The 12,538-nt window shown below is 40.6% G+C and overlaps 1 protein-coding gene across 15 annotated transcripts in view; it reads right to left on the bottom strand.

The window, feature by feature from the left end:
• ERC1 (ELKS/RAB6-interacting/CAST family member 1) overlaps positions 1-12,538 on the bottom strand; it is a 352,762-nt gene that overhangs the window by 24,956 nt on the left and 315,268 nt on the right. For 8 of the 15 annotated variants that reach the window (XM_089671795.1, XM_089671801.1, XM_089671796.1 and 5 more), the window contains one exon: positions 10,643-10,744. In XM_089671795.1, the coding sequence (XP_089527921.1) occupies positions 10,643-10,744 (102 nt within the window). Of the gene's footprint in view, positions 1-9,866; positions 9,932-10,642; positions 10,745-12,538 lie in introns of all 15 variants that reach the window. The other 7 variants (XM_089671804.1, XM_089671807.1, XM_089671808.1 and 4 more) reach the window with 1 other exon arrangement.

Here is a 12,538-nt window from a genome sequence, read left to right as displayed (position 1 = left end):
TTTTATGCGATCAGTCTCATTTGTTTGTGAGTATAACTTATATTACGTTAATAAAAAGCTAAACTGGGGTAAAGCACTAGGCCAGTGCGCTCTTGTTTCATTTTCTATGCAGACCTGTACAAGATGGTTTATTGTATACAGTGCACAGTACACGACTGTCATCAAGTTGGGGTTTGTATTGACTTTACAGCTCTAACCTAAATCCCACAAACAGCTATGTGGATTGAAGTTATTTTTAATAAACCATGCATCATTATTTAAAATAAAGCGCAAGAAAAAGTGGAATAAAGTGATCTATGTGCAGAGTGGAAGGTCCCGCACTGGGGAATGTCATGGAGCGGAGCCGGGAGATAATATCAATACATAGAACATCGACTCTTCCCCAATTCCTCCCATCTGCTATTACAAAGTGGGGAGAATAAGATCAGCAGCAATTGATCCCACCATTCAGCGGCAGATTCTGGTGACAAAAACACAGAGAAACAAGGAAATGGACCAGGGCAAAATATGTTATCCAGAGCTGCACTACAAACAGGTCCACAGAGCGGAGCAAAAAGTGTGCAAATCCATTGTCTCTATTCTGGTAAGAAAGTATATTAATAGAGACACAAAAATAGGTTGCAGCAATAAGAGTGCAATCGTTCCCTCCATGTAGTCTGCTACATTTATTGGGCTATACAATGGGCCATGAATGGCTTTTTTTTTTTTAAGTTGAACTCTAGCCAGTCTAACAATTGTACACTCTCCTCTCCTGTACTGAAATTGTTTACTCTGATTTCACCGAACAATGTAAGCTTTTTCACAATGTGCATTAGAAGCAAGGCAGATTAAAGCCTACCTCACTCCCTGGCTGAAGGACTCCCAGCATCATCTAGTTCCTTGCTCCCCAGCCTGACTGTCCCTGTCCCACACTTTTTATTCACTGGATTTCACTTCTTCCAATCATGGGGGCTCAGCATCATATCTGGGCATTTAATTTAGGGTGGTCTTCATGCAAATACAGCCTGATTAGGAACACCCACTCCTCCAGACTGACACCGACACACCATGGCAATTTGATATTTACAGAACTCGTCACAATAGCCAGCCCACTCCTTGCATCAGGTCTGAGGTTTCTTGAGAAGTATACTGAGGCAGGGTGCTGGGATCTTTTTAGGAAGCTATATACAGCACCCTGCTCATCCCTTCCACCAGCCATGATCTGCCCGCATTACACAGAGAAGTACAGAGACCCAATAATAAAATGGATGTAAAATAAGGTATTTAATTATTTTTGCATGTTAATGAGGGGAAGGGAGGATAAGCAGATAAAGCTTGAGCTTTAAAAAAAAAAGAAATTGGCTTTACATAGATGGTAAAGTAGATGTAAACACAAAAATCTTTTCAAAATATGCACAGGATAAAATTAACAGTTTTGTTGGAGTCAATAAATACATGAATAGGTATCTTTGTTCATATAATAATGTCCTATATAGGCCCTGATATGATAAAAGCATGAATGGCTGTGCGGAGGTAAAAGATTTCCCTCCACTCAAACAGCCAGGAGGAGAAACAGAACCATTGTTCTAACTCCACCAGCCGATTCTCATTCTCATCCTATTCTGCAATTAACAGGTTAATCTGGAATAATTGGAAGCTTCCATTGATATTGTGTGTTTTGGTTCTGAAAGGGCAAGAGGAAGAGACTGTCCAGAAGTGACATGCTCCTACAGGGTATTCTGTGCTCACGCCAAGAGATGAGCGGTTATTTCAGAGACGATTCTCAGAAGTCCCGCCAGCCACATAAGAACCCCGCAGGGTGATCGGACACTGCAAGGGAGATCTTAAGAGTCTCTGTCCTGAGCCAAACCCAAGGGGGGCAGGCTAGGCCGGCATTAAACTGCACTGAACAAAGTTTACATGTGTTTCTTTCCATGTGCACATTTTACGTGATGCTGAAATGAAAGAGAAAAAAAAAATCACCAAAATGTAACAAATGGCCTTACTGCATTTTTAGCGATAAGACCCATTTTAGCATTTGTTTCTCAATCCGTGGCATCGAGATGGTCTTAATGGTCAATAAGGGCATTCCCGCTGTATGAGGACCTGGCATTTGATAAGATACACCTCAGAAACCATGGACTGCCAGAGGTTACCTGGACCAAGCTCCCAGGGACTGAAGCAGTTCTAATGCACGCCATAGACGGTTTGTTTATCAGCCGATTTTGCGTCCGAAAAAAGAAACATCAATCGTTCTGTTGCCACTAATGATTGCAAAAATCAGCTGTTTTTCACAAATTTTCCAGCATGACCAATAAAAGAAATGAGGAGGAACCGCGAAAATCGGCCGATACCATTGCCCCACTAACAGTGCGAAAATCGGCCGATTATTCTTTTGGATGAAAAATCGGACGATAACTGAACCGTTTATGGCCTGCATAAGTGTGTCACCTTATATGACAGCACAGGTGTCTGCAGCATAAAATCAGGCTTGCAGGTGCAGCATTTGGTCTGCAATCCGAAAGGTGAGAGAAGAATGCAGGCTTGCAAAGAGCTCATGCTGCATGTTATTGGTATGATGGTGTTTGCTAATAATCAGAAGTCAGGAGGAAGGGCAATGGCACAGTGTCATGTGGTGTCACCCTAAATATATAAATAACAGGGATGTGGGATTATGAAACAATGCTTTATTTAACTAAAGTTCCTAAAACAGATCCTATATACATGTTTGGGGTGTGTATGTAGCTATTTGGTGGAAGTTCCCCTTAAAGTATATGGCATGTTTTCATACTTTGGAGAGATTTCTTCCTTAAGCAATCCCCACTATATCGAAAATGTAAAAAACATACACACAAAAAAGAAAAAAACCTTTAGGTTAGAGATCGACCCTAAAGCAGACCTAAGCTCTATATTTACAATTATCTTACCATACAGTGGGTTTATAAAAAAATAACCCCCTTTTTAAAAATCACATTTTGTTGCTTTGCAGCCTGAAATGAAGGCAGTTGTTTTATCCAGCTGCATTTCCTCAGTGCAACTTATAACATCCAAGTGAAAGATATAACACCAACATGGCAGGAAAAAAAAAAAAATCAAAATCAGAATCAATGGACTTGGAAAAAGGATCACCCCCTTGTGTCAGTATTTTGTTGAACCACCTTTTATTTTACATTACAGCCTTTAGTCTGTTGGGAGATGTGTCTACTAACTTTGCATATCTAGATGTTGCTATATTTGCCCGCTATTATTTGCAGAACTGGTGACCATTTGTGGACTGCAGTCTCCAAGTCATTCCACAGATTTTCAATGGGGTTTAAGTCTGGGCTCTGACTAGGCCATGAGAGGACAATCACCTTTTTCTCCTTCAACCATTGTGTGGTCATTTTTGCTGTGTGATTTGAGTTATTGTCATGTTGGAAGGAAAACCTTCCCATTGACAACTTTCTGGCAGAGCGGAGCAGGTTTTCCTCAAGAATTTTGCCCGTCAATATTTACTTCTATCCTAACAAGTGCTGCTGCAGAGAACCCCCCCATAACAGGATATTACCACCTCCATGCTTTACTGTAGGAATGGTGTTATTTGGATGGTGAGCTGTATTGGATTTCCACCAGACATATCATTTAGTGTTCAGGCCAAATAATTCCATTCCTTAACACCTTTTTCCATGTGGCCTCAGAGTCTTCAAGGTGCGTTTTGGCAAAGCTCAGTCATGACTGCATGTGGCCTTTCTTGAGAGTGACTTTTTTCTTGCAACGCTCCCATACAAGCCACATGGTGGAGAATTTGTGATATTGTTGTCACATGCAGACAATGACCTCTCTTTGTCATAAATTCCTGCAACTGCTCCAGAGTTGCTGTAGGGCCTCTTGGTAGCCTCTCTGACCTCCTGGCTCTTTTATCCAGTTTTGGAGCGATGTCCTGATCCAGGAAGGGTCTGTGTTGTACCAAATACCTTCCACTTCGTAATAATAGACTTAACTTTGCTTCTAGGCATTGATAAAACCTTTGAAATTTCTTTGAATTCATCGGCTCCACAACTTTATCTTAGAGAGCTTTTGACAGTGCCTGGTCACCCATAGTTGATTGTTTGCTTCAGTTGGACTACCAGGGACTGAAATGCTCCAGGAAAGCTCTTTTCATGCTGAGCTAATCAAAATTACCACAGCTGATCACAGTTGAAAGTCATATTGTTTTGCATGCCATTGAGAAGGTGATTAGCTACACTTGATTGAGTTTACAAGTAATTTTTAGGAGGGGGGGTGATCCTTTTTCCAACTCCGTGATTTCGTTTTTAAATTTATTTTTCTTACATGTTGGTGTTATATCTTTCACTTGGATGTTGCACTTAGTAAATACAGCTGGATAAAACAAAAACTTTGCGTCTTCATTTCAGGCTGCAAAGCAACAAAATGTGATTTTTTTTTTCTTTTAAGGGGGGTACTCCCCAACTGAAAACAAAACTAACAGCTGAAATATGCATGTTAAAGCTTATAGGAGATATGTGAGGACTGGGTTTACATCTACTTGAAAACCTCTTCTTCCGGTGCAGCCAGCACTTACTTGGTTGCATAGATACAAAATATTTTGGGGGCCAATGTCAGACTCTCGGCAACAGGAATGTCCAAGGAGCCATGATAACCAGAATTACCAAGATTCTTGATTAGCAGATAAGCATGATGGGTCGCACTTATTAACACGCCCGCCAGGAGCTCAGAAGTCTGATAACAGGAGGACAGTGTTCGGGGACAAAGTGGGACGCCAAAGGAGGCAAGGCTCAAACTTGTTTATCAACATGATGTGTTGCAAACTATTCTGCTCTCTTCTAAAAGTCAAAATCAATTTTTTACCACATTGGCATGGCCCTAAAGTTGCTCTCTGGTATAAGCAAATACAGCCTAATAGAAAAGATGTGTATTTTTACTTGAATCTTGGTGCGCTTTGTGTATTTCTACCAGATCTGTGCAGTAGTCCAATATGAAAATGTATCTCTGTGTAGGAGCTTCCTGTAATAAAGACCTGTCACTGCTGCTCTCTCTCCTTGTGCAGGGTGACTGGTTTTGTCTCCACCTCCTCCTGTTGTTTTCGGCAGGTAGCCTATAATGAGTGGGGCCTGTTGCGATCTTCACACAGCTCTGCTCATTGCACAGGCTATGTACAGCATAATAATGTTGTCACTTTACAAGGTAATAGCTGCTTTGCAAAGGTATTTGATGCACACAATGTTGACATATATTGTTTGTGGTTGTTGAAGATTGTATTTAAATGTAAAGTTTTTGTACCCGGAGTTCAGCTTTAAAGGAAGGGACAATAAAGTTGGGAAACTTATTTTGCAGATCGTTGCCAATTAAAGGCTTCCTGCCTGTTTGTGTCAATGCCATTGTAACCAATTTTCCACAAATGCTTCAACTTTTACCCACAAACTTTATACTTCTGAAACTGCACCTTTTCATTTTGTCATTTTAAACAAAAAGCGTCAGCAGCTAGTAAAAAAATTGAAGACTGGCTAAACAAAATGTTTGCATTAGCCAGATGCTTGATTGCGAATCTCCAGATTGTGAATTCCTTTGTGTGCGACTATTCTGAAATACAGGTTCTCAAAGAGGCCAATTAATATTATCTCAGCAACTTTTAGCTGGCATGCTGACAACACTGTCCGATACACAGACAGCAAGTAAATTAAGAGAGTTAAATGTAGGCTTCAGTTTCATAGTAGCTTGTATTGGGTACTCACTAAAAATGCACCACAGATTGCTTTAGCAGATGACTACCCGGCCACAATGCTTGAATAAGCGGCAGTTATTCCAGAGAGGAGATCGGGCGCAGGTTCCCAGACACTGGTTCCATGTTTGCAGGTGCACCAGCCCTTCACATTCCTCTAATTACATGCTCTGTGAATTCTTCAGCATCAACAACAAGGATGGGGGGTGCGACAAGCCCCCTCCAGAAGGATTTAATCCCGATTAACCCGTTCACCTTTCGCTTTCAGCTCTCCTAGTGCTGTGGCAGTTGAAATATTGGGACAAAGCGAAACTTTCATGATGTAATTGCTCAGGGAGGTGGGTGTGAATACAAAATCCAAATTTGGGGGAAGAAAAAAAAAACCAGCAAAGTACTTTTCCACTTCACAGAATCATCAGTTTTCATCACAGTAAAGGGCGATAACAAGAAAAGCCTGTGACAAGGTTACATTCACAGAAAAGCGATATTTGATAGAAGTTTAATTAAAATAATTATCTGTTGTAGTGTAGAGGAGGGACATCACTACTAATCAGATATATGTTTTATGGGCATGGCATCATCTTGTTCCATATATTTTAACAATGGTGCACAATAACCAATGTCAACTTGCATGTTTGTAGAATCTTCAGTTAGACTGCCACCATGATGTCTACCGGGCAGCTAACCTTTGTAAATGCACAGTTAGATCCATATATATTTGGACACAGGCACAATTTTAGTTTTTTTCAGGTATTTACCAAAACATATTCAAGCTATAGTTATATAATGGATATGGGCTGAACGTGCACACTCTCAGGTTTAATTTGGGGGTATGTACATCCAAATTGGAGGAAGGGTTTAGGAATTACAGCTCTTAAGATTATCCATCCCATCCCTCCTTTTTCAAGGGACTAAAAGTAATTAGACAATTGAATCAAAAGCGGTTTCATGGCCAGGTGTGGGCTACTCCATTATATCTTCATCAATTAAGCAGGTAAAAGGTCTGGAGTTGATTCTAAGTGTGGTATTTGCATTTGGAATCTATTGCTGTGAACCTACATCATGTGCTCAAAGGAGCTGTCCATGCAAGTGAATCAGGCCATTGTAAGGCTTCAAAAACGAAACAAATCCATCAGATAGATAGCAGCAACATTAGGAGTGGCCAAATCAACAGTTTGGTACATTCTGAGGAAAGAAGAACGTACTGGTGAGCTCAGCAACATAAAAAGGTATGGACGTCCACAAAAGACAACAGTGTTGGATAATCGCAGGATCCTCTCTATGGTAAAGAAAAACCCATTCACAACATCCAGACAAGTGAAGGCCACTCTCCAGGAGGTGGGCGTATCATTGTCAAAGTCTACAATCAAGAGAAGACTTCACGAGAGCAAATACAGAGGGTTCACCACAAGGTGCAATTATTCTCAGTGACCATCACGCTAATGTACTGTGATCTGTAGCTATAATAATTAGCAGGGGTTCCCTACTATAATAATTAGTAGGGATTCCCTGAGCCTGGAAAGTTATTTCAAGGGTTCCTCCAGGTTAAAAAGGTTTAGAAAGTCTGGTACATACTATGTACAAACATAATATATAGACAAAAGTTTGTGGACCTTTGACCATCACACATGTGGCTAAAAATATGTGGACGCTCCTCTAATTGATCAAGTACAGGTGTTTACAGCATAGGGTACTTTTAACATTGCAACAAGATATTTTAGACAATCATGCGCTTCATGAGATTCTAACCTTTTGGTAACAGTCTGGGAAAGGCCCTGTACTGTTCTAGCATGACTGTACCCCTGTGGACAAAGCAAGCTCCATAAAGACATTATGTGACCAGTTTGGTGTGGAAGAATTCAAATGGCCTGTAGAGACTCTCGACCTCAACCTTATTGCACAGCTTTGGAGTAAACTGATGCATCCATACCTGACCTTACTAATGCTCTTTTGGCTAAATGTGCAGATTCCCACATACATACTTCAAAATTCCGTGGAAAGCTTTCCAAAAGAATAGAATTATAGTTAGAAGAGGGGCAACTCCATATTCATGTCCATGGTCTTGGAATGTCTAACAAGCTCATATAGGTGTGATGATCAGGAGTTCACAAACTTGGCCATGTAGCAACCATCTTTGTTTTAAAAACAAACATTACATGCCAAAGGATTCCCAGAGCACTGTGTTAGCTGAAGACATGGCACAACAATAGCTGGCTGCTTTCCGGAAATTGGACTGAAACCTCTTTTGAAGAGGGGCAGGATGTTGCTGCTCTGCCTCACTAACTTGGAAAAAATTTCAGCCTGCGTTATTGAACTCTGTAAACAATGACTGGTAAGGAGAAATTGGAAACTGTGAAAGAGGACTTTAACCCCCTTCATGACCAGGCCATTTTTTCTATTTGGCACTGCTGTACTTTAACTGGAAATTGCGCAGTCATGCAACGGTGTACCCAAATGAAATTTATATACTTTTTTTTTCAGACAAATAGAACTTTCATTTGGTGGTGTTTAATCACCACTGGATTTTTTTTTACATAAATGAAAAAAGACCAAAATATATTTTTCACTGCTATAAAACATAATTAAAAAAAAAAAAATCAAATTTCTTCATAAATTTAGGCCAAAATGTATTCTGCTTCACATCTTTGGTAAAAAAAAATCCCAATAAGTTTATATTAATTGGTTTCTGCGAAAGTTATAGCGTGTACAAACTATAGTATATACAGTATATTGGACTTTACACAGCTATGACGCTATACTGGTAATGGCGGTGATCAATTAATTTTAATGGGACTGTGATAGTGTGGCGGGCAAATTGGCACTAGCTAATGCTGGCTGGGATTTACACTGACATCAAAGAGTGATACAATACAGAATTCAGCGCTAATACTGTACACGGTCACTGTACTAATGACACTGGCTGGGAAGGGGTTAACATCTATGTACAATCAAGGGCTTGTGTGCCTAACAATGTGTAATGTGTACTGATTTTACTTTACGGGTGTTTATTCTCCCTGCTTTGCAGAGAGAATAAACAGCCATATCGCTGTTTTGTAAACACAGAACTCTGTGTGTGATTGGACACAGTCGGTCAGCTGATTTCAGCCAAAATCATTGGCTGAAATCAACTGCCAAACTCGGAAGTTCGGCTGCGATGTACTTGTACATTGTCTGATTACATGATGCTCGCCCGCAGTACATGTACTGTAGGTAGGCGGCAAGTAGTTAAGCTCCACCTGCTGGCTATGAGAACACCAAATATTCCTGTGCAATATTTCAAAACTACCTGGGCAACAAAACAAAGCTGAATATTTGATCGTCAATCTAAAAGCAAATTTCCTGAACTTAAAAAGAGAACAATCTGCTATCTTATAGGGATCATGTAGAATTGTTAATTATACCTGCATAGGACCACACAAAATCTACACTTTGTCCTAAATTCCTCCTGAAAAATAGCAGTGCACTTCCTGTGCACAGGCACTCCTAACTGCTAGCCCCACCAGAGTGAGGTTTGATGTCGTCACTGCTGTGCTCATCACGGTTCTCTTTACTGGAGAGGAAGATGTACCTAAGAACCTACAGTGCAAGGATCATCCTTCTGAATCAGGTTTATTCAGTCTGTAAATCTGTGCTTTAAGCATTTTTTCCACTGCTTCTAAAATATTATGTCACCAGTCTTTGGTGGGGAAGCTATTTACGAAGCAAAGCCCTGCCTCACAGTGCAAATCAAGGAATGGTAAGTCAGTAATGGAGTAAGTTGCAGGGACGCCACAGGCAATACTTTAATTTACTAGTAATTTGTCCTCTGCTTGTCTTTTTTTGTGCATAGCGCAGTACGGGCCATTTTTTAATATAGCAGACTCTAAAATACATACAGATCTTTAAAAAAAATTTAGAACACAGTGGACCTTTAATTTACATAGGCAGGAGCCATCCTGCAGATGAAAATAGCCTAATAAGATTCAGGTGAGTTGTCAGACCACTTTATAATTAATCTAATCTTTAAAATGGCTATCCTTTCTATATGAACAAGACATGACAGGCCACAGACGGAGAGATGCAAAAAGAACACAGCACAATCACGGCCATGCAAACAGGATGGACAGACTGCAACATGCAAGAAGCCATATGGGAAGACTTCAGTTATGAGCCAGGAGTAAGTTCTCACCGTTCTGAACAAAATGGCTGACCTAATCATCTCATTGGCTATGCCCAAATACCCTCCTCATCATCCTTTAGGTTCAGAGATGATGACAGAGGAAGCGTCAAGCAGCATTAAAAAGGGACAAAACAAACAATTGGTTAGTGACTGTAAAAAAACATAAAAAAATGGCAATAGTTGCATTAAAACAACTTTCATGCATATTCTACAACACGAGAACCATTTTATTCTTCAATGTTCAAAAAACCTCTACCCAGATGAAAGCTGTCTTCTGTCCAGGTTCTCTTTCACTGTGTGTCCCTTCAACACAATGGAATCTTAGGCACTTGTGCTTGATTTAGGAGAAAGAATTGAAGGAGACTTGCGGAGAGTAGGTAGACAGCCACCTAACCAGCTCATGACCCAGCCAGGTAAACAGCTCAAGGCCCAGCCAACTTAAAAGCTCGCAGGCTGTTTACTTAAGTAGCTCACAGACCACCCGCCAGAACAGTGAACAGCTTGCCCAACTAAACAGCCATGGAAAATCGAGCATTTTACATTTTTAGGTGCCCTATTCATAGAATTATCTCCTTGATGATCCTTCTGCTTCTTCCTTCTGTTCTTCCACTTTCTCCAATCCTTTTGGCTCTTCACCAAAATGGAACTCCAGTGAAGACTAATAGACTCATGCAGTTAGGGCAAGAATCTCCCATTTAAGATCAGACCATCAACCCTACTCCATGCTAGAATTCCTTTCCATCAGAGATATCAGTTTCCAACAATAGGTCTGGATGACATCCTACCTGATCTGGGGAGGGCTTGTGGTTGGTTTGGTTGGACTGGGAAGAAGACTTTAGATGATCGGCTTCATAGTTATCCGCCATCAGTTTCATCCTGTTCTGTGTCTGTTGGGAAGGGATGGTTAAAATGATCTGTTAGACAAATATAGCATTGGGGGTCAGGCATAACATACAAATATCTTTACAATATATGTCAAAAAGAAAGATTAAAGAAGTTTAAAAAAATGGAAATACAGCAGCTTTTGAATCTAAGAAAGCCAGCCAGACAATAAATACAAATTGCTCTCAAACTGCTGCATGTACATCTTTGCAACTTTAAAGTCTAGGATCCAAGAAATCTTCTAGAAGTCACAAAATTATTCAATTTAGCGAACATAATTGTCAGGAATACAATATATGGCCATATGTTTGAGGACACCTACAGTCAGGTCCATAAATATTGGGACATCGACACAATTCTAACATTTTTGGCTCTATACACCACCACAATGGATTTGAAATGAAACTAGCAAGATGTGCTTTAACTGCAGACTGTCAGATTTAATTTGAGGGTATTTACATCCAAATCAGGTGAACGGTGTAGGAATTACAACAGTTTGCATATGTGCCTCACACTTATTAAGGGACCAAAAGTAATGGGACAATTGGTTTCTCAGCCATTCCATGGCCAGGTGTGTGTTATTTCCTCATTATCCCAATTACAATGAGCAGATAAAAGGTCCAGAGTTCATTTCAAGTGTGCTATTTGCATTTGGAATCTGTTGCTGTCAACTCTCAAGATCAGATCCAAAGAGCTGTCACTATCAGTGAAGCAAGCCATCATTAGGCTGAAAAAACAAAACAAACCCATCAGAGAGATAGCAAAAACATTAGGCGTGGCCAAAACAACTGTTTGGAACATTCTTAAAAAGAAGGAACGCACCGGTGAGCTCAGCAACACCAAAAGACCCGGAAGACCACGGAAAACAACTGTGGTGGATGACCGAAGAATTCTTTCCCTGGTGAGGAAAACACCCTTCACAACAGTTGGCCAGATCAAGAACAATCTCCAGGAGGTAGGTGTATGTGTGTCCAAGTCAATAATCAAGAGAAGACTTCACCAGAGTGAATACAGAAGGTTCACCACAAGATGTAAACCATTGGTGAGCCTCAAAAACAGGAAGGCCAGATTAGAGTTTGCCAAACGACATCTAAAAAAGCCTTCACAGTTCTGGAACAACATCCTATGGACAGATGAGACCAAGATCAACTTGTACCAGAGTGATGGGAAGAGAGAGTATGGAGAAGGAAAGGAACTGCTCATGATCCTAAGCATACCACCTCATCAGTGAAGCATGGTGGTAGTAGTGTCATGGCGTGGGCATGTATGGCTGCCAATGGAACTGGTTCTCTTGTATTTATTGATGATGTGACTGCTGACAAAAGCAGCAGGATGAATTCTGAAGTGTTTCGGGCAATATTATCTGCTCATATTCAGCCAAATGCTTCAGAACTCATTGGACGCCGCTTCACAGTGCAGATGGACAATGACCCAAAGCATACTGCAAAAGCAACCAAAGAGTTTTTTAAAGGGAAAGAAGTGGAATATTATGCAATGGCCAAGTCAATCACCTGACCTGAATCCGATTGAGCATGCATTTCACTTGCTGAAGACAAAACTGAAGGGAAAATGCCCCAAGAACAAGCAAGAACTGAAGACAGTTGCAGTAGAGGCCTGGCAGAGCATCACCAGGGATGAAATCCAGCGTCTGGTGATGTCTATGCGTTCCAGACTTCAGGCTGTAAATGACTGCAAAGGATTTGCAACCAAGTATTAAAAAGTGAAAGTTTGATTTATGATTATTATTCTGTCCCATTACTTTTGGTTCCTTAATAAGTGGGAGGCACATATGCAAACTG

The sequence above is a fragment of the Staurois parvus genome, unplaced genomic scaffold (genome assembly GCF_062004578.1).
Source record: "Staurois parvus isolate SC_StPar_1 unplaced genomic scaffold, SC_StPar_1.0 ptg000114l, whole genome shotgun sequence".
Taxonomy (NCBI): domain Eukaryota; kingdom Metazoa; phylum Chordata; class Amphibia; order Anura; family Ranidae; genus Staurois; species Staurois parvus.
The sequence above is the reverse complement of the archived record's forward strand: the minus strand, read 5'-3'. Positions and strand labels throughout refer to the sequence as shown.